We start from the raw sequence: 22,686 nt of genomic DNA on the forward strand, positions 1-22,686 counted from the left end.
AACTAAAATAAAAATGAAATAACTATAAAATGCAACTATTATATAAACTCTCATAATAAATTATGACTTTAATTAAAATATCTATGGCAGTTTTGACAATTGATTTATAAAAATATTGTACTGACAAGCAATTAAAGGTATCTAACATGATAAGTGGCTAGTGGCGCCATCATTGTCATCTTATGAACTCTTAAGCAATGTGAGGAAATGTCCACTAGTAAGGGGAAGAAGCATATTTGTGAAATCTTTGAGATATGTGTACATCTGATTGATACTTAAAATGTAGTATTTATTTACGGTTTTGTTTTGAAGAAAAGTGCCTATACTGTGTTATTTGGTGAATAATCGTAAAGTTACTTTGAAGAAGTGCTTTTAAAGTGTAAACGTTACATTTTTGTGTTTTATTTTCGATACGTTTTTGTCTCGCCAATATTGTTTAAAAAATAACATTATAGAGTATAATCGGTATGAATGTTAAGCGATGAAGAAACCACGGTAAGAACATAAATTTGTTTTAAATTTTCTTAATTTTTAAGTTTTTGCTGTTATTACCTAGAAATTATTTTGCGCCATTCGTATTTTCTTATACATTTTAAACATTAAAATTAAATTAGTGTTTAATTAAAACTGACAGTGACATTGTATTTTATTTTATTTGCCCGGATTTACTGCTACTGAAATTTCTCAATGACGTTTATTACAATTACAAGGCTGCCATACTCTTATCTTTAGCTGTGTGGAATTGTTAGAAATACACGTACCTATATTACATATACGTGTATACTTATACTCAAACTTAATAATATGCAACCCTGTCAAATATTGTTGCATGCAATTTCTTCCATTTTAAAGGATATCTAGGATACCTTCATTCTTCTTTTTTTTAATCGGTTTGGTTTAGATTAGGGTAACCCCCATAACCTGTCATGGTTTTAGCTTCAAAATGCACGTACGCACATAACGATGTAGACGTATAATCAGATACTCACAATACATTCATAAATAGGGTACCTTCCCATTAGAATATGTATGTTTATGCATATTTAAATTTTGATTAATTAGATATTGTTGTACTTTAAAGTAAACATGTAAACAACATTATATTTAGCTGTTATATTAATAGAAAGGGAATTCAATATATTTTATTATTTATATTATTTGTAATCAATACTTATGTCAAGTTTTCTTAAGTGTTTTTACCTTACTTCAATTACTTAGTCTATAAGTTACTACTTAAACCCTTCACCAATTAATTTAAAAGACTGTTTTCGATAGTCTTGAAAACCACAACGAATTACGTCAGGAGAATAATAGAAAGGCGAACGTTTAATGATGTTCATGTAGGGACATTTTTACTTATGTATTGTGAGAACATAATTAATTTACCCGTTGTCTCCTTAATTTCACTTGTTTAATGTTGCCTTTTACCTTTGATCGTGTAATTTTTTATCAGGAAAAAATATTTCAAATATCTGTTGAGATAGTTACCTATTTTATAGCACACTTTGGGCCTTTACTTTTTCAGTAATAAGTAAACTATTGAGTCATTATAAAAAACATTTTCTATGCAAAAGCGATCTGTAGTTTTGGAAAGGATCACCCTCCAACTAGTTTCAAATTTTTACCACTCACTCCATTGTGAACTAGAATGAAGATGATACCTAAAAGGTTTTCTAATAACTCGGAAACGGTAAAAAAATCCTTTTTTTCCGTGATGATAACTTAAAAATGCATTTCTGGAAAGGGAAATCCTTATATTGGTTTCAAAGTTTTGCTAAATATTGTTCGTTAGAAGGTGTATATCTGATTTTTTTTTAATAAAATGGGGGGAGGGGTGACTATTGTCAACCCTAACCTAGCTGAGTCAAGTTAATTTGTACAGTGTTACGTTAGGTAGGATAGGTTAGGTATAGGTGGGTAACAGAACAGTCCCCCTCCTCTGCCTGCAAGTATCCGATTAAATACATGTCTACACGCGGCAGACGAGCGTTGTGACGATTGAACCATTCATTTTTCTTATTAAAGACATTCAGGTTATGCTTATATAATCTGCAGCCCCAATGATGCATTTTTACCCCTTTCGGTTCGAGACTCCAAAATCCTTTTTAGTATTATCTAATCCATAAAGGAGCGTATGGTAAAAATTTAAAGTCAATCTTTTGATCCCGTATATGTGTACATAACAAAAAATTCTTTGATTACTTTTCAAATATTATATTTTTTATCAGAATTATCATAGTTATTTTTCTCGATCGTAAGTTAAATTTCGGTTAGTCAATTATAATACTAATAAGTAAATAGGTACGGTACATCACTAGTTCTTAATATTTTTTTAATAGTTGATCCAGGTTTTGTAATTTTACGCTTTTTGCAGTGTAGAACGGGATCGCCTCCGGGAACGGGAGCGACAAGCTCGCGCTCAGATGTCCTCCCAAGTTTCTGAAGATACAGAATCCGACGCATCAGGGGCACCATTGTTTGGTACTCCCATAAAGGTAATAATCATTTCACACTTTCGATTTTGATTTTGCGTGATTAATTAATTATTTTATATATTTTATATTGTATCGTTAACGTAATAATAAAATTCGCCATTAAAATGATCATGTTCTGCACACTTGTTTCCTAATAATTGACGGGAGTTTAACGAAAAAGAAGTGAAATCGCCTGTATACGTCCTTTTTTGTTAAAGACTGTCAGTTTTCTTCTGAACCAGCAATACATTGATTAAAAATAGTAATGTATAAGTTTATTACCGAATATTTAAAAATGTACAGCGTCTTATTATTGTGCTAAATGCTACATTGATTTTCGTTTGACCAAATTTTAATGATACATTTAAATAAAATCATATGTTGATTAAATGTACAAATGATGTGATGCTTATTTTTAACAATATTCACATACGATATCAGGTACCAAATTCCACGGAGTTTCATGTTATTACACTGAGCTATTGCTTTAATTGCCTTCAAATGTGGACAATGAAAAACGAAAGACGTATAAAGTGTACTCATAATTCTTAGCACTTTCGTTATACTTACGATTAATGAAAAAGCAAGGAGCAGGCAGCTTTTTCATAAAAAACATTGTAAGTTATCAACAATCTTAAAACAATTTTTATTATTCCAGGTAAATCCATCACCCGCCGATCGAGTAACTCAACAAATTCAGAGTAAACTAGGTGATTACTCACGAGTTGTTCCTTATCTTGACGGTGACCCTAAACGTCTTATCGGTGTTGACGGCGTGCCTCCACCAAGTCCTGGTGGTTTGACTGTACCTCACCATTCTTTCATATCGGTGTCACCAAGATTGTCGTCGTTGAATGAAATAAGGCCTGAATTTAAGAAACCCATTCAGAATAATGTTAAATCTTTTCGTAATACTCTGTCGCCTAAAAGTTTCGTTAAACCGTTAGAAGCAAAAATTTCTTATGAAGGCTGTGGGGGTGCTTCCACGCAGTCTGTGAAACCCGGCAATGGTATTAAAATGAATGGAGTTTTGTATTCTAAAATCTCAGCACAATCTTCTTTGGAAACTGTTTCGTCTCCCGCATCGTCCACGACAAGCTCGAGTAGGATGCATGTACTATCTAGGAATTCTGTACCTACTTTACCTGATCAGGTATTTTTTCCTTATTTTATAACTTATTTTATTGGCATACATATTATATAAATAAATATTCAAGCCTAATGAGTTTAATGTTTGGCAAAACAATTGTCATATCCAGAAGCATCATTTGTGTGAAACTCTACTATTGAATGTTAAAGTGCAAATACATTTTTTTTCAGAACTTGCCGGATTCTGCTATAGGAGGTTCTGTAATGAGCAATACTGGAGTCCAAGATGTTGAAAATATACTTAAGGTAAGCTCCTTCATGTGCGCTTGATATTTGTTAATGAGTTTGTTGCTGTTTGTTTATCTAAATTACTAATAGATAGAATATGTATGTAGTCATTAAAAACTATGTCCATAAATTAAAAAGTTAGATACTCTTTTGTGTTATATTTTCTTTTTATTATTTGTTAATACTATAATAAAATGACAATAAATAATTTATCCCAATAATCGAAATTTGGTATCTGGTTGAATCCCCTAGAAATTGATATTTATTAAATTTTAAAATAAAATAACGTATAAATATATAAATGTTACCTGCTTTTAATTAGTACAGATGTATCGTATTTAAAAGTACTTGAAGAAAAATGGTGATAAATACCTACACGTCTTTCAATTTTAAATTAAATTAGATTCTTATAAGAATTTGAAAAAAATTACAAGTAAAAGTTGACTTTAAAACAATGCCCGTATGTATAAACTGAAAACTAGAAAGTTAAAATACTCAATATAATAATCTTCAAATTTAAATAGGACTACTAATTGCTGTAGGCTTTCGTGGCCGGAGAAAATATGGATATTGGAGGTTTGGTCATGATCTGGGTTGGTTGATAATTTCATATATATAATACTCCTATATTGCTAGTCGAAGTCTAGAAAAAGATGTCGACCCAACGGTGCAGACATATATGCGTCTGTCTCTCTCGTAATAACGGGAACTAGCAATATAGGAGTATTATATATATGGATAATTCTACCTAGACCATGGCCAACAAGCCCCCAAACCTCCAATGTCTAAATAGGACTACGTTTGAAAATTAGCCTTAAACGCTATTTAATTCCATAAATACTATTACTGTACTTAGTGGCAAAAATAAGCATTATATAAATAATCTGAATGTAATGTATTGAAATTGCACTTACATTATTATTGTAAATATTGCAATAAGTAGACAAAAATATTGAGTAACTAAAAGTTGTTCAATAACTGTGAACGCACAATAATACGACCTAGCCTTTTTATTATAACTCAGGAATAGCAGTGATGGTGGAAAATGTTTTTGTAAACCCTTATATATTTCACTTAAAGTAATCAAAACCATTCAAATAAAGAAGTGATCACGAATTTTGTTATTAGTTTGCTAGTGCTATAGAACTTCAGTAGACAGTTTTAAGTACGTACTATACAATCGTTTAAATTTACCTATTTTAGGCTAATATACGGACTGTAGGCATCGCGAATTCGTCATTTAAATAAATTGGTCAACGCAATAGTGCATGTTAATATAGCTCCGAGATTCGCTGTGGTTGTTATGTCAAGATCACGAAAGTGATAAATTACCTGAAGAATGGAAGACTCCTGCTATATGTAAAAGAAATAGATTTTGTATTTATTGATCTATTTCATTCATTAATATTTCACTTGAGGGTAGCTGTTAAGCGTTATTTAAATCCATAAATACTATTTTATTATTTTAGGCGCTGCTACCGGAAGCAGAACGCCTACTGTGTGCTTCGGCTTCATCAGTCATTGGAAAAAAATCTTGAACCTCTTCAAAAATTCGTATTTAGAGGGTAGAATCTTTTTTTTTGTGAGGGAGAGCAGGTAATAACTCAGTGTCGCTATCTGTTTGTTTGTAGCAATTGAAAATCAAAAGTGCACTTTATAGTATTTCCTTGTGTCATTATTCACTCAGGTTGTTGATCGATGTTTCTGAGTTTATTTTTCCATTTTTTTCTATTGAAATAACCATGAAAATTTAATATTCCCTGATGGAACAGTTGACATAAATGTTAATGTTTTAAGTTTTATTTCATTACCGTAAAAATGTTCTTCGTTGGTTTCGGATTCCTATATTTAAACTGTACTGTCAGTAGAAATATTGTGTTCTGAATGACAAATTTAATGCAAACCCTAAGAACTCCGGAAAACTAGATTTTTTAATTAATCATTTGGAAGTATAAAATGAACATTTTTTACACATGAATACGAAGAAACCAAAAATTATGTAGCAAAACAAAACAAATTATCTGTTCTAAGTTATTCTGTTGGAACTGTCATTAGTTCTCTACTTCCAAATTGTTTATTATTTGGGCAAAAAGTTGTCAACAAGATGACTTTAATTGATGAATATTAAAAAAGACATGCAAAATAGTACGTACCGTACATTTTTTGACTTCTTGCAAAATGTGTGTTAATTTTTAAAAATCGAATAATAACCATGTATGTGTGAATACCTATTACCAACAACTGAAGTTCTTGTAGCTGTTACCCTGTGAAATATTTAAATATAAATGAATATTTGTGTTGTGTTAGTATTGAAATAGGCTTATTATGAATGTTGCTACTTGAGTTTAAGTACACTAGTACTATATTAAAAGCAGGTGGTATTTTTTAATCAATTTTAGTCACATAAAGTCAGTACTTTATAAAATGCAACTGATATCTTTTCTGTTCAAATTGTGCATATGCGTTGTAAGTTGCGTATCAACAGCCTTCCAGAAATGACCTAAAATAACCTATTATAAAAACAAGGAAATTGTTAATGAGTAGGTTTGAGAAACGACGAACATACATAATCGTTAACTACCTTATTTTTAAAAGTATTTCGTTTTTTATTTTTGCAGGAAATGACCGAAGTTCAAACTCCTTTAACTGCTATAGCAGCCACACCACGAACAGAACTAGACAATAAATTTACGTTCAATCCAGCTAACACGAGGGTAAGTTCATAATATTCTATGTATTTATCTAATCTATTGCTGAAACCAAATATGCGAACTCTGTTAGAAGATTATATTATTTTAGATTAGAAATAAAGTAACATTATCATAAGAAATTTGAACATCGTAAGACTGATCTACGAGCTGCATTTACTACACATTAGCGCTCCTTACGTTAGATTATAATTTACTAGATTTTTTTGTTGTAGATATCCGAATCAGCAACTTCACCAACATTAATAAAGCGTAAGTGAGAAAAAATTTGCTGTTTGATATTAACATTTCCTAGTGCATTTATATGGAAATTTAAATTAATTACATTTTTATCTGCAGTACGTTGTTTAAAAATAATCCGACTAATTGTAAGTAATCCATTCTTCACAAAATGTTACCCAGTGTTTTTTATTAGTCAAAAAAATTTTGTGTCTAATAACAGAAAGATAAATAGATGTCGAAAGTTTGAAATTTGGCGTAACCTTCCATACTCATTTTCATGGGTTTTACAGGTTTTTATCTTTACCACTAAATTTTAATTAAACTGTATTAAAAAGTTTAGTATAATATTCATTCAACGTATTAAAACTACCAACCCACCTCAGCGCGTGACCGGGTCAGTTGGTACCTACTATAAATATATTTATTAAACTAAAATATGTAAACCGCTTTTTCTCATATAATCGTAGAAGTGCTTTTACAGTATAAAACGCAAAGCTTATTAGATCATTAGATATATTCAGTAATTCTACTGTTTCAATAAACGAAGTTAACGATGATGATAATCAATTAGTGTTATTTGAACTACGTTTTGGTTTAAAAATATTTAAGTAAATTTAACTGAAGCTAATAATTACTTTTAAATAATTTATGTACTTACATATATTCTTACCAGTCAGGAATAAAAACTTCGTTTTTTTTTCAAATTATTAATTTAAGAAAACTTTAGTTAACGTCGTGCGGAATATGGTAGTGTTTATTTCTTTTGCAACGTTTCTAATTTCAAAAAAGAATTACTATTAATACCTTAAAATTACGCAAAAACAAATACCTAAGTTACAAACGAGAATGAATGAAAGTTTGTTACCTAGTACGGTACTGTTCTACACAACAACTGCTACAAATGCTTCTCTATTGCCTTCAGACTAGATTCCCCTAATGGATTTCGTGAAGAGGGTACAGGGTACGAGGGGTGAACTTTTATTCATACTGGCCGAGGAATGCTTATTCTTTCAGTAGTTGTAACGGAGTAACGGTAGTTTTGTGTAAGGGTATCGTGTAATTCATTTCGTATTTTCAATGTACTTTCGAAAGAATTAAAAGCGCCTTTTTAGTAAAACATTATAAATATTTTACAAGATACGAACAAAGTAGTGAATAATAAATTTAAGTTTATTTCCCGCATACAATTTGTTTATTAATTTCCTTTTTATTTTTACGTATCATTAAACGAAGGGACCGTCTACTGAGTAGTGAAAATAATTTATTTTCTGCTGTAAATGTATAGGTAGTAATTGTAAATATTAAATGAGACATCTATTTTCTTTTTATGGTAATGTATCGGTTCAAACAGGTACTTCATTAATTTATTTGAACATGTGTTTAATTAATTCTAGGTAATTCAAAAAAAAAAAAACATTTTTTTTCTTAATTTTATTGTTACTCTATAATAATAATAATAATTAAGTTTGTATTGTTAAATTTTATTTTGTTTTTTAGGACGTCCAACATCACTACAGCCTACTTCAATGTAAGCATTTGTATTATTTATAAATAATCGTTTTCTACGTCAACATTGTTTAGAATATTCAATTCCACTATTTGTTCGTTTTGTAGGATTTTATCTCCAATCGCATCAACTCCTGTCAGTAACTCAAAAATGGACCGAGAACGTTCTCCTTGTTTCCCGGTATTAAGTTCATCAAGTGGATCATGTTCTGATTCTGCTTCTGATAGCGATTCCAGTTCAAACGCGTCAGGAACTGGGACTCGTAATTCAACCGACTCTAAAATACGCCCTATTTCGAATCAATCTTCTCATGTTTCTCCAAAGCCCGAAGAAGCAAAATTAAGGTGGAATTTAGCTTCCTATTTGGATCAAAATGGTGTAAAAATGAAACACGACTTTTCTCCATCATCAAGATCACCTTCTCGTATCTCGTTATTAGATAACGAAGTATCAAATAATAATTGTTTAAATTCCAAAAATAATTATAATTGTGATAAATCTAATGATGGAACCGATTCGACGGATAGTGCCAAGTATGCAGATTTAATAATTGCAGAGGCTTTGTCAATAAAACCAATGGAACCTCTGATATCCAGCTTTTCCGATTCGGACAGTAGTGTTAAATACGAAAGTAAAGAGAGAACTTTTCCGTCAGCAGCTGTTATATCTGATAGTGATAGTGACGATGAGCAAAGGACTAACAATAAAGTTTGTAGACCAGTGAATCGTCCTAGTCCAAAAACTAAATCTAACAAGTGGCTTAACGAATCGGATAATAATAATTATTTTCAAATAAGTGACGTGAAAGGGTGTTTATCACCATTCAATAAGCAAAACGTGTTTTCTATTCCCAAATCGAAATCAAATCGCGGTCGTCCAAGAAAAAATAAACCTAATAGTGGTTCTGAAGGTGAGGTTCGCATTAAAAGAAGAGGAAGACCCCCTTTAAATAAAAACCGCTATTCAATTAGTGGTTCGGACAACGAGATAGTTTTCAAAAAAAGAGGAAGACCACCCAATCGACCGAAAAGAGCAACGACACCTAGTACTTCTGAAGACGAATCTTATGCTCTCGAGAAAATAATTTCTTCTTCTTTACTGTCGAAAAAATCTGTCAGCGATTCTGGAACTAGAAAAACTAAAACACGTGGTAGAAACAAAAGTGAAGAGAGCAATCTTATGTCGCAAAAATCAAAGTCGTGTGTTGAAGTGAATGCCGTTGATGAACGAGAACAGAAGATACACCACCGATGGGATGAAGACAGCGGTTCTCCTAGAAATGTTCAAGAAAATGGTTCAGATACCGCTACCGTTGGTCGTTATAAAAATCGTAAAAGTTCGAATTTATCCACTCGGAAGCAGTCTACGAAACTGAAAGTGTCTGAAAAAAAATCTACAACTGTGGACGTAAAATCGCCTCCTGATACCTCTAGCAGCGATTCAGAGAATAAATATTCTAATGTGTCTATATCGTCACGACATTATCCCAAAAGGCGCTGCTCTTCTAGTTCAGAAAGTGATACTTCAATTAAAAGGGAATATTCCAGTTCTCCTCACAACCAAATCAATATATCGCAAATTTCGAATAAATCGGAAACTATAGTCAAATTAAACAATGAAGGTAAAAATATTGCCGACAAAAAGAAAAGTGACACGTTACGGAAACTTTTTACTCCAAAAAGAGATTCGGAAGGAGGAAAAGGCGGTGGTAAAGGTGGAGGAAAAGGTGGAAAAGGAAAAGGAGGTGTAAATGTTATAAGAATAGACGAAAATTACGAACAAAGTAGTTCATCTGTAGACGAGGAAGCTGTACCGCCTATTACGAATCCCGTTTTATTGTCTCCTATCCCTACTACTGAAATCCCGAAAAAAGAATCGGTTTCTTCACTTGAAAATAAGTACAACGTAGACGCGGTGAAAGACGCTGGAAATGAGAAAATAAGGGTATTAGTGCGAATTGATTTAAAAAGAATAGATATAACAAAACTTGCCAAAATAAATGATCCTAAAAGGCAAATATTGGAAGAAAAACAAGAAAAAATTGGAGAACAGTTATTTCACAATGCGTCCTCGGTCAATATTAAAACAGAAGCAAATCAGCCAAAGCCTTGCACTTTCAATTTGGATTCTAGTGCTACATACGTTGATAACTCGATAGTGCAGAGTGACGATTTAGGAGGTAAAAAACATGCCTTAAAAGACGATAAAGTGAAACAAACAGAACAGACAAACAGTAAACGCAAAAGACGAACAAGTTGTAGTTCAGTCAGTTCACTATCAACAATAAGTAACATTTCTCACGGTAGTGGCAGGCAAAAAGAGCACAAAAAAGAAAAATGCGATCATAAAAGCAAACGACGAAAAGATGAAAACAGCGAGAGGTATCAAAAAACTAACAAGAACGGAATAACCATAAAAAATTTTCGCAATACCAATCATGACAGGAAAGAACCAAGAACACCACCACTTCCGCCCACGGAACAAACAAATAATAGCGATTGGTCGAAGAACTTTCAACCTATCAGAGAGTATCACTCCTATTTTGAACAAATGGACGAACTTTCCGATGACGAAGAAAGGTAGCGACTAACGAGCGCACTTTTTAAAAATACAAATAGAATAATCTACTTGTGTTACAGAGATCAAAATCGATACCTTAATGAAGCGAAGAGACTTAAACATCTAGCTGATAAAGAAACCGATACAATTAAACAATGTATGTTATATTTAGAAGCAGTCTTGTTCTTCCTTTTAACTGGTAATGCAATGGAACACGAAAGTGTTACTGAAAAGGCAGCTTTTACCATGTATAAAGACACCTTAAGCCTTATTAAGTAGGTGAACATAAACACAGCTAAATGTATAATTTATAATAATGTCCTATTTTAGATATATTTCATCCAAGTTTCGTAATCATCAGGACACTTCTTCATTCCATACGAAACTCGCAATTTTAAGGTAAGTAACTTGTAACAAATTTTTACATTATATAAAACATTAAAATATAATATCTGTTATTTTATATTAAAAATATGTATTTCAGTTACCGGTGTCAAGCCCTATTGTACAACAAACTATTTAAAATGAGAAAACACGAAATGAGAGACTACCAAAAACTCATAAACGACTATTGCACAAAGGTAAAATTTTTAAAATATACCTTACCATATAATAATTGCTAGTAATGATTTGATGTCATTTTAGTCTGCAAATGTGGCTCCCATTCAGTCAGATCACCAAGCGATCAACGGACAGGGTACACCATCATTATCACCTACTCCGTCTCCAGCTGGCTCGGTGGGTTCGGTTGGGAGTCAGTCATCAGGATATAGCAGTGGAGAACTAACCAGAGGTAATGCAAATGGTCAACCTCCGCCTGCCGCTGCTACTACGACACCCTGTATGTTAGTACCTGTATCTGTATATAATGCAATGTCAAAACAAAATCAACACATCTCATACCTGATATCCTATCAGGACCTTTGGGACCAGGCTGATTCTCTAATCATGAAAGGAAGACATAAAAGTAAGTTGACAAATTAAATAGTAATTTCGTAGGATAATACATAGTAGCGAATTTATTTAGAAAATAAATACTTAATAAAAAGTGCCTATGTGTAAACGTGAGATTTTTTTCATTTGCAGATTTTTTTATTGAACTGGACAGAAGTTGTAGACCCTTAACTCTCCACAGTTCGTTAATAGATTTGGTTAAATACGTACGGTCAGGAATCGCCAAACTTAAAAAGGACTATTTAAAATGAACGTTGAAAAACTACAAATTAGTCAATTTTTTGAGATTGTTGACCCTAATTTGTAATCATGACCGACCATTTTTAATGTTAATATATTTATATGCGTTTATAAATGTGTGTTTTAATTTCCCGAATATAACTAACGTAAAAACAATGAAAAACATATTTCGTTTCATTCCTTACGTTTTACTTCTTATTTCTTCTTGTACAAACATTAAGAAAGAGGAAGCTGTGCAGGTAAGGAATAAAAATATAAGTATTTATTTATTATCGGGTACAAAAAGAAAAAATGTAGTGTCTATATACATATACATGTGCATATTAAAGCCTGCAGGGGTGCAGTAATACACTTGTATGCAGCTTGATACCTTAAATACTAAGAAAATCAACAACTTTTATAAAAATAAAAAAAAAACATGATGTAGTATATACACTATTTAGTAAAGTATAACAACATTACTGAATGTTTGTGAAAGTTTATACAAAAACAATTTATTGCGGTTTATGAAAATAAAAACATCATTTATAAAGAAGAAAAGAATATTCTTGATTTTAATAGCAATAGTAAATACACGAAACCTGCATAATTACAATGCTTCTAAGTTTATTGACCTTACTATAGCTAAATGTAATGAATGTAATACTTAATAAGTTATTGTCACTTAAAAAACAAACGAAATATGTAATCTTCCAAGATACGAAAAATTAGTAATCCAAAATTCGAACGAAAGAAATTATTAATGTTCTTAAATAAATGGAATAGGTATATACTAATATGAAATTTTGGCAAAATACAAATATTTACTTTAATACAGTTTTTTTTTGAATTGGAATTTGTCTCACAGATTGACACTGCACAGTAGATGTGCATAATAATAATAATGAGGCATGCATGAGGCGCCATGTTGACTATTGACCTATGCTATTGACCAATATCCAATATGGTCACTATTTAGCACCACAGTTTTATTACATTGTTCTATAACCATTATAAACTTATTTAATGAGAAAAATTTAGTTTGAAAAATGTTTCTAGTGAGTGTATTTTTATGCAATTTATGAAATATTGCAGTGTTATGTTTATGTCAGAACCAGAATATTAACGATAAAAAACGTAGTGATTCAGTTGGTGTAAATACAGACACACACATTTAATTAATCTTGAATGTGGTGAATAATATAGAATTTATGTGTCTTATAATGGATTCAGTTGATTAAGGTCTGTTTTATTTTAAATAAAAATGCTTCGCATTATTATTACGTTAACCCTTTGGATATTCGCCATGGGTGATGATTGGACTACACAATGTAACAAATGTAAATGTATATGGTCAGATGGACGTAAAAAGGCTGACTGCAGTAATATAAAATTAATAACCATTCCAGATAATTTGAGTTCTGAAATAAGAGATGTAGACATTTCGTCAAATGAATTGTATGAACTAAGAGACTATGCATTTGCCAGTGTAAATTTACAAAATATTAATAAATTAAAATTGAGGAATTGCACTATAGAAAAGGTTCATAAATTTGCTCTTGCAAAATTAGCTCTCTTAATTGAGTTGGATCTTTCTCTGAATGATATAAGTGAACTAGAGGAAGACACTTTCAAAGATAATGAAAAGCTAAGAACACTATTTTTGAATCATAACAATTTAAAACAATTACATGGCACTGTCTTCCACAATTTAAGATATTTACAGAAATTTGAAGTAAATAGTAATAAAATCACATATGTGGATCCTTACATCTTCAAAAATGGACCAGCATTGCAATATGTGGATTTAAGCAACAATAAATTAAAGTATATTGATCCACAATTTCTAATGAATTTAGAAAGAATAATGAGTTTTAATGTTCAAATGAACCCATGGATTTGTGATTGTAATCTTAAAAAATTGAGAGATTTGGTAATTGAAAATAATTTAGTTACAACACCAACAGCATGTGTAGAACCTCGAAGACTTAATAATACACTATGGAGCCAACTTGAATCAAAAGACTTTGCATGCCAACCTAAAATTATAAGCATATTTTCAAATGTCCTAGACAATGTAGTAGCATCAAATGTTACAGTATTTTGTAAAGCAGAAGGTGATCCAGACCTTGAAGTTAATTGGATGCTTAATGGGCGTACAATCGACAGAGATTCTCAAAAACAAAAGTATTACATTCGTGAAGATACAACAGGCAGTTTATCTTGGTGCAATTTGACAATTTTTCAATTTGATTTTGGGGATAGGGGTGAATATCGATGTATTGCAAAGAATGCTGCTGGAAAAGATGAGAAAAATATCAGCCTCACTATAGGAAACGACTTTTATAATAAAAGTGTTTATAGAACATCTTCGTCAGGCATGCTTAACTTAGCTATAGGATTATCTGTCGCGATTGTAGTGTTGCTTATTTTGGTAGCTGTGTTAATATTTTATTGCATTAAAACTAGCCGTAAATCTGAATCAAAACTGAATCCATTGAATCAATCAAACGATTATATTAATTTACCTGTTAGACAAGAAGCTGAAAAGTCTCTCATAACTGAAGTAAATCCAGTAACAAAGCCCCCCAGACAATATTCAGCATCTGCTATGAATGGTTCAATGGAGCTTGATATTAAGACAAATTTGTTGGAGAATGACATGAGTTATGGTGAGTTTTAAAATTGTAATTATGCTATGCAATAAAAAGGAACATGACAAATATTTAAGTATCAGAAATACAGTAGAACCTCGATAAGTCAAAAACCTCCAAAACTCGAAAAAATGTTTGGATCTCTTCCCTTCAAGCCCCAAAACCTACCATTACTCGAAATCTCAACCCTCTATCAGCGAGTCCCTGCAAGCCATTTTGGTACATATTGTCCCTCTATAACTCGAAGAGTTAAATTGAATCTCTGCATCTCGAACTTGGCAGTGTTTTATTTTACAACTCGATAATTTAAAACTTATTACGTCTATAGTTCGAAGAAAACTAAGTTATCGACTTTAAAGATTTGCCGACAATGTAAGTACACCAAATCTTAACTTTTACAAGTCCAATCAAAATCCTCCATAAATAGAAAACTATAACTCGAATTTTCTCGTATCCCTTGATGTTCGAGTTATAGGAGGTTCTACTGTATTTCGTAAGCTTAACATTTTCAACACCAATATCCTTATAATTTGTCATGGACACGTAAAAGACTCTTCCATTTAAGGATCCCACATATTTAGTTTGGTACATTGGTTTTTATAAATCATTTTGTCATATAATTTCATACAAACTACTTCGACTACAACACATTTGTGCGTTTAACAATGTTTTACCACCTATTTAATAATTACTGATTTGCTTGTTCTTCTTATATTTCATATTAACTAGCTTCAACGGTTTTCATTATCACAGTTGTCTCGATTGTTCTCTTTTATTTGTAATTCGAAAACAACTAAATCTGTTTTTTCGTCCCGCATAAATAGCTACTGTTTAAGGTATCGACGATGAGTCTCATTCATTCGACTTCGAACGACCCACACATAGCAAATCTCAAAACATCAATGCTGTAAACGGAATTCAGCTTCCTCCCGATCTCCTGTCGTTTTCACATCGCAGCATTCAAATTTCTCCAACGGCAAGTTCTGTATCGATGATCCAAGATCCAATTATTCAGCCACAAGGCTACGGCTTGCCAACTAATATTCAAAGTCCTTTGTACGATTCCTTGAACATGTGCCGAACCTTACCATATTCTAGAAGTCAATCGCCATTCGTTTCGCCCTTAAATTCCGTCATGGTGACGTCTTGTCCTAGTGGATATGTCACTATACCTCGAAAACCTAGAGCGAGTTGGAGTAGTGAGTCTCCTGGACATTCCTTAATAGCAGATCCTGTCTATGATAATCTTGGAGCACGTACGACGGCAGGAGGAAATTCTCAATTATCATTAAATCGTTTAAACGATATTCCCAAGCCGAAAGTAGCTACGTTGCCCCGAAATTATCTCATTCCAAGGTAAGAAAATAAAAGTTCTAATAAAATATTTTGAGTTATCTAGCGATTTTCCCATAGGGCTACAAGTGCCGAACAACAGGTGATCAAAAGAAAACCCAATACAGAATACGAACCATTTTCTTTACTGTCTACTGACGTTGATTCCGCGAATAGTGGAATACAAAATAATTCGGGAGCAGGAGCAATGGTTAAGGTTCCTCCTCGACCTCCTCCGAAGCCTAAAAAACGTTCTTCTACAGGGCCATTGTTTGAAGATGAGGGTGAAGATGGAACCGAAGTCTGAGAGATGTAATATAAATAAATATCCATTTTATTAAATTAAGTTTGTGATAGAACTGGCGAGGTACCAGTGGCAATAAAGTAAGAAATTTGTAATTACATTTCATTGTATCTTAAATGTAAAATAAAAACAAATATATACATAAAAAAAGAAGATATTTCAAATTAATATTTTGATAGAATGTCTACTTAAGTAGATAAATTTCTAATACATAATTATAAATAATGTACTGTCAAAAAAAGGATCATATCTTCAAATCCCATTCCGTTAATTGAAATCGTTTATTGTTGCTGCATTAAAAAGTTCATGTAAGTGTACATGTGTGTATATAACATCCTATATATATATATATATGTGTGTATATATACATGAATATTAATCGAGTAGCTTCATTTTGAATTCAAGAAGTTAGTGCGTACCTCCCCAAAACAAAGTGAAACTTCTTCAGCTAACTCTGAAATACATCGATACAGTTTCATTTCGGATTCCGTGACGGCTCATCTTAAAATCTTCATTATACAAATTTCACTTCAAAAACATCAAGAAAAAAGAGAAACATTATTAATTGCATAAATAAACTAACCTCTTACGAATTATGAAATAAATTAACTGATAGTGGATTCTCTAATACAATACATCATGTTAACAACAAAAGTAATTGATTTAATAGAGAATAATTTAAAGTTTTTCAACAAAACTCGCAGGAAAAAGACCTGTTCTACCGGTGCGTTGTTGAGTTCCTTTGTACCATCCGTCATCTCGTTTTTTAAGTACATACACAATATCGTTTACTTGCAATTCTAATTCGTATTCGGTATTTGGCGGATAGGGAACAATACAACGATACCGATCGCCTTTACATTGAGCAGGTGTTGTTCTAGTATTATTTTCAATATCTAATGAATTTGATTTACGATGATTTTTAGAATTTAATCGTCGTTTATTCTCCTTTTCTTCGCATCTAAAAACAAGGAATCATACATATAATGTTAAGTTATGTGAATGTTAATTTCTGAACCTTGATAAATTAACCGGAAGGCTAAGTTGTTCCCGGTGTTTCAAACGTTGAGAAATCATCGAACCAGCGTTTTTACTATGGCTTTGATCTAGTGTCGATATTTGCGGCATTTTACTAGGGCAGGAACCGGATCTGGAATTATTATTTTGCACTTTCTTTAATCGATATAGGTATTATTTCTATATTTAAAAAACGTGCAATGATGTAATAATGATAACCGCTTAATTTTTTTAACAAATCATTTAATCGCATGTTCGCATGTACTTTCACTGTTCTAACGTTTATAACTCAATAATAATACTAAAAGCTGCTAACTTGCGAGATGTGATTTAATTTAAACTTAATTATAACTGTTAAAATTTACAACATAAAAAAAAAATTGTACCACAAGGGTGATTAATCTTCTGTTTCATTTCTTTGAAACAGGTTTTATAGTTTGCAAGTACATATGAAAATTGTGGTCCAATAAGAGCCCATTATCTTTATATTTATATTTACTGGTGATTCATTAGTTTTTTGTTCTCCATAAGAAAAGCATGGGAAAGAATACTTCACTACACATTTTCGTCTGTATAATGATTAAAAAAAACATTCACGGACATATGGGTGAGGCAACATGAATATGTTTAATATCCTTTCTAATGGAAAACTAGAAGTTCAATCAGCCACCGGTAAATATCAATATCATGAGCCCTCTTTAGACCAGAGTTCTTCTCATATGTACTTGCAACTATAAGATCAGTTTGAATAAAATACTAAAATCCACATTTCTATATGAAAACGTCTAAAAAAAATCTAGAACGGAAGCGTGTAAGTTTAATTTACCTGACATGTGTAGATGATAAAACAGTTCCACTGGCAATATTATCCTCAAAACCTGGGTTATCTATTGATAGTAATGTGGCAGGAGGAGATTTAGATCGCTTGCTTATAGTTAATCTACTTATAAAATTAGCGGTTCCTTTATCTAATCGTTCTCCGTTCTGTAAATGAATTGTCTTTTTAAATGTTGTTTTTACAATGTATAAAGTAAACCTTATCATCCGATTTGCCCACGTTGAAAACATCAGCGGTAGTAATAGGGGCTTTAACAGAATTAGCTGAGGTACAGTTATTTGTTTGCGAAGTTTGAATAAAAACACGCGAATTTGTGTTTAGCGATGGAGTGGAACATCTTGGAGGTAATTCTGGCGGTAACCCACATAAACTTTGCTCAAAAGTGAGATGTTTTGTACAGTTCGAATATTTTAACTTATTTTTTTTACCCAAGTTCGTCATATACGGACCTTTTAAAGCTTGGCTGAATGGTGTGATGTAGTTACCAGGAAAAACACCACTCTTCTGGGTGTTTCTTGAAACACCTACAATAAGTTACTAGTTTCACATAAAAAGCATAACTGTTTTAACGAATTTATTGAAATTACCTTTAAACCAGCCATCTTGACATCTTTCAGTAACTATGTAAGTTTCGCCCTTTTTTAGTTCCAATTCATCAGGTTTTTGAGGTTTATATGAGAATAAGGCAATATAACTTGATGGTAAAACTATTGTCCCAAGCACATTAAAATTTGAATCGTCTACTTTTTTAATTAATTGTTGGCTGTGCGATTGAGGGGGATCTAAGAACTGTTTCAAGACAATTAAATATACCTTCTGGTAGATATTATTGCTTAAGAGTAATCTACCTCATTTTTATGACGTTTTTTCTCTTCTTGAAGTTTGCCATGATTTAAAATTTGTAATGCTGAATCTATGGAGCTTTGTTGCTTATTAGGAATATGTGAAACCCTACAAAACGTTTTATCTTATATGCGTTGCACTATCGATTTTTACATATTACACATAAGTGCATTAGAAAGAACTAAATTGTTTTAGTAAGTAAGAAATAAATTGTAGCAGTGGAACATACTTTATAGAAAGATTTATTAATGATCTTGCTAAACTATTTAACTCGACAAAGGCCAAAGGGAATATCCCTATTTTGTCTTGCAAACGGCCTTCGGCCCAGTTTTCGTCAACTCTTCGTATAACTATTATCACTTCACCCTTGTTAAACGAAAGGCATCCCTCTTCGTCATTTTCCATGTGAAAATCATAAAGTGCTTTACATTGTGGTATACTACTTGGCAATGGAGCTGCTGCCTAAAAAATAGAATAAAAAGGTTGGGCCATATTTCTCTGTTTAAATATTCGTTACTTACGAGAACATAATTTGCCGGAAATAACCCTTCTCTTCCGTTACATTCACCGTAAAACCAATTTTGATCCACTTGCTTTTTAACATTAATTAAATCATCTTTCCTTATTTCTAGACCGCTAAAATAATATCTTAACTTGTAAAAATAAACTATGGAATAAAAAAAATACCCAATTTATGTTATGAATATTTTTTTTTATGGGAACTAATCAAATTACATCTAACTAAATTATGTCAGGTTTTATTGGGTTAAACAAACTAAAACCTTGTAATTCTACAAATTTATGTCATATTATCTACAATCCTTTATGCATTATAAGCATAGCTATACGAACTGCCCATTAAATTTCATTACTTAATGTAACTTTGAAGTTTTTGGAATATATTCTAAGGCAGTGCCAACGATAAACTAAATAAATTATGAAGTTGTAGCAACAAATAAATCAATCCAAAAATATGGGATTAAAAACTTTATTATTAGATGTAAAACCCAGCCGACGTTTCGCCTAAAAGCTAAAACCTAATCTATAGCTTTCAAGGTATGTTAAGTTAGTTGAGTAGTTAAGTTTTAAAAAGCTTCGTAGAAGACGAAATACCGGTTGGGCTTTACATCTAATAAAAAAACTTTAAATCTGTATTTTTGACTTCGTTTATTTGTATATTTTTAGATCAGGAAAAGAAATAGGAATTATAAATAATGTATTACATTTACATACCTAGATTCTTTTGGTATATAGTCATACTCAGCTCTTGCAAGAAAATATGTTTGAGGATCAGTAAATCCAGTAGCATCTGACAGCTGTGTATCTTCGGTAGTAGATTTACTATTATAATTTTCGTGACCATTTAGGTCTTTTAAGGCAATAAAATCATTCACGTTTTGTTTGTCCTTTCTTGGAGCAGTACTTTTTATTCCCTCTAATATTCTCATTAGCAATATGTTAGGTGGTAAATCTTCTATTCTTGTTGGAACCAATATCCTACATTCTGGACATTTTAATTGTTTATGTTTATTGTAAATCCCTTCCAAACATTCTCGACAAAATGTATGTTGGCATGGTAAAACTTTACTTGAAGAATCCAAACGTTCTAAGCAAACAGAACATTCCAATAAATCGTTTAAAATTCCTTCATCCATTACATTTATCTGATTATATGTAGTTTCTTCAATATTTCACACAATTAATGCTTTTCTTTTTTTAGAAAAAATAACATCACTTAAGCATAAAATTACACAACTGTTATCAGCAAGTATAGATCATTGGTACATGTAGGTATAAAGAAAACATGAAGAACACGAATGTTGAGTTTCAGTACGAAAATAGACTAGTAGAAGTGTAATCACTAATTTGCGGAAGTAATCACATATAAACTGTTAAAAATGTAACCTACAATAGACTTTCTGCAACATTTGTCCACATCTCACATTCCTATCAATAGGTAATTTATTAATTTACTTCACTTTCCCACATAAAAATAATCACCTTCGGTATACATAGAATTGTATAATGAAATTGTATACATCGCAATGATACATTACAAGACCTAGTTATCGATGTGAATAAATCATAACCAGCGCGTTTCTCACACCGACAACTAATTCCAAGAATGTACAACATAAGCGATTTCTTGTATAGTATATAAGCTTTGTTTTAGCCTTCTAATTTAATTAATGTATTGTAGTTGACGTGCATAGCATATTGCTGGGATACTTTAATTNAGTAGCATCTGACAGCTGTGTATCTTCGGTAGTAGATTTACTATTATAATTTTCGTGACCATTTAGGTCTTTTAAGGCAATAAAATCATTCACGTTTTGTTTGTCCTTTCTTGGAGCAGTACTTTTTATTCCCTCTAATATTCTCATTAGCAATATGTTAGGTGGTAAATCTTCTATTCTTGTTGGAACCAATATCCTACATTCTGGACATTTTAATTGTTTATGTTTATTGTAAATCCCTTCCAAACATTCTCGACAAAATGTATGTTGGCATGGTAAAACTTTACTTGAAGAATCCAAACGTTCTAAGCAAACAGAACATTCCAATAAATCGTTTAAAATTCCTTCATCCATTACATTTATCTGATTATATGTAGTTTCTTCAATATTTCACACAATTAATGCTTTTCTTTTTTTAGAAAAAATAACATCACTTAAGCATAAAATTACACAACTGTTATCAGCAAGTATAGATCATTGGTACATGTAGGTATAAAGAAAACATGAAGAACACGAATGTTGAGTTTCAGTACGAAAATAGACTAGTAGAAGTGTAATCACTAATTTGCGGAAGTAATCACATATAAACTGTTAAAAATGTAACCTACAATAGACTTTCTGCAACATTTGTCCACATCTCACATTCCTATCAATAGGTAATTTATTAATTTACTTCACTTTCCCACATAAAAATAATCACCTTCGGTATACATAGAATTGTATAATGAAATTGTATACATCGCAATGATACATTACAAGACCTAGTTATCGATGTGAATAAATCATAACCAGCGCGTTTCTCACACCGACAACTAATTCCAAGAATGTACAACATAAGCGATTTCTTGTATAGTATATAAGCTTTGTTTTGGCCTTCTAATTTAATTAATGTATTGTAGTTGACGTGCATAGCATATTGCTGGGATACTTTAATTCACGAACGGCAAATTGTTTATATTTTTAACTAATAATTATAGTTCTTTTAAATAAAGTGTTATTACAATTTTTGGATTTCTTTTTAAAAAGAGAGACTTCCAACGTCGTTCGTTAACTACCTGTTGTCGTTAAAATGTATATTCGTTAATCAGTATTCATGTTTATTTTTTAAGAAAATAAATAAACATTGAAAAATGTAATTACATGTTTATGTGACCAATAATCTAACATCCTTATTCACAAAAAAAATTATATATTGCTCATAATTAAAGAACTAAAGATCATTTGCTTTCTTTATGTAATCCACGCACCGCCATCATATAACCCTATGTATATTTCTTATCTATGATATAACCGCCATGAAGCGTGAACCATAGATGAGGATGAGATGATGTTACGAACGTATCTAATTATCATTATAATTTGTAATAACTTTCGAAATCCAAACTAAAACAACCAGAAAAATCGAAAATATTATGCAAAAGTCATAGAAATAATAACCAGC

The 22,686-nt window shown here is 31.5% G+C and overlaps 3 protein-coding genes across 6 annotated transcripts; 2 read left to right on the plus strand and 1 right to left on the minus strand.

Moving 5' to 3' along the window:
- Positions 1-185: 185 nt before the first annotated feature.
- On the plus strand, positions 186-12,156 carry LOC108738485 (AF4/FMR2 family member 4). Its single transcript, XM_018471912.2, has 13 exons — positions 186-495; positions 2,375-2,495; positions 3,133-3,627; positions 3,795-3,869; positions 6,470-6,565; positions 6,775-6,811; positions 8,279-8,309; positions 8,396-10,867; positions 10,928-11,122; positions 11,178-11,246; positions 11,332-11,428; positions 11,493-11,814; positions 11,934-12,156. Exons 1-13 carry the CDS (start codon positions 482-484, stop codon positions 12,050-12,052), a joined length of 4,143 nt encoding a protein of 1,380 aa, XP_018327414.1. The 5' UTR covers positions 186-481; the 3' UTR covers positions 12,053-12,156.
- Positions 12,157-12,927: 771 nt separating this feature from the next.
- LOC108738489 (leucine-rich repeat-containing protein 24) lies at positions 12,928-16,463 on the plus strand. Its single transcript, XM_018471918.2, has 3 exons — positions 12,928-14,692; positions 15,511-16,030; positions 16,088-16,463. The coding sequence occupies exons 1-3, from the start codon at positions 13,285-13,287 to the stop codon at positions 16,311-16,313; spliced, it is 2,154 nt and encodes a 717-aa protein (XP_018327420.1). The 5' UTR covers positions 12,928-13,284; the 3' UTR covers positions 16,314-16,463.
- Positions 16,464-16,577: 114 nt separating this feature from the next.
- Positions 16,578-22,392, minus strand: LOC108738490 (E3 ubiquitin-protein ligase SH3RF1). Of its 4 annotated transcripts, XM_018471922.1 has the most exons (11): positions 22,301-22,392; positions 21,281-22,006; positions 20,242-20,344; positions 19,530-19,644; positions 19,238-19,470; positions 19,014-19,116; positions 18,753-18,954; positions 18,364-18,689; positions 18,154-18,311; positions 17,329-17,460; positions 16,578-17,271 (listed from the first exon to the last, which is right to left on the minus strand). In XM_018471922.1, the coding sequence occupies exons 2-11, from the start codon at positions 21,597-21,599 to the stop codon at positions 16,989-16,991; spliced, it is 1,974 nt and encodes a 657-aa protein (XP_018327424.1). In that variant the 5' UTR covers positions 21,600-22,006; positions 22,301-22,392; the 3' UTR covers positions 16,578-16,988. The 4 variants fall into 4 exon arrangements, 3 of the variants coding, with proteins under 3 accessions (XP_018327424.1, XP_018327425.1, XP_025835063.1); XR_001937991.2 differs by lacking the exons at positions 21,281-22,006; positions 22,301-22,392 and having other exon boundaries at positions 16,578-16,764; positions 16,894-17,271; positions 20,242-21,238; XM_018471923.2 differs by lacking the exons at positions 21,281-22,006; positions 22,301-22,392 and adding an exon at positions 20,918-21,238 and having other exon boundaries at positions 20,242-20,614.
- Positions 22,393-22,686: the final 294 nt, after the last annotated feature.

The sequence above is a fragment of the Agrilus planipennis genome, unplaced genomic scaffold, assembly GCF_000699045.2.
Source record: "Agrilus planipennis isolate EAB-ADULT unplaced genomic scaffold, Apla_2.0 scaffold20, whole genome shotgun sequence".
Taxonomy (NCBI): Eukaryota; Metazoa; Arthropoda; class Insecta; order Coleoptera; family Buprestidae; genus Agrilus; species Agrilus planipennis.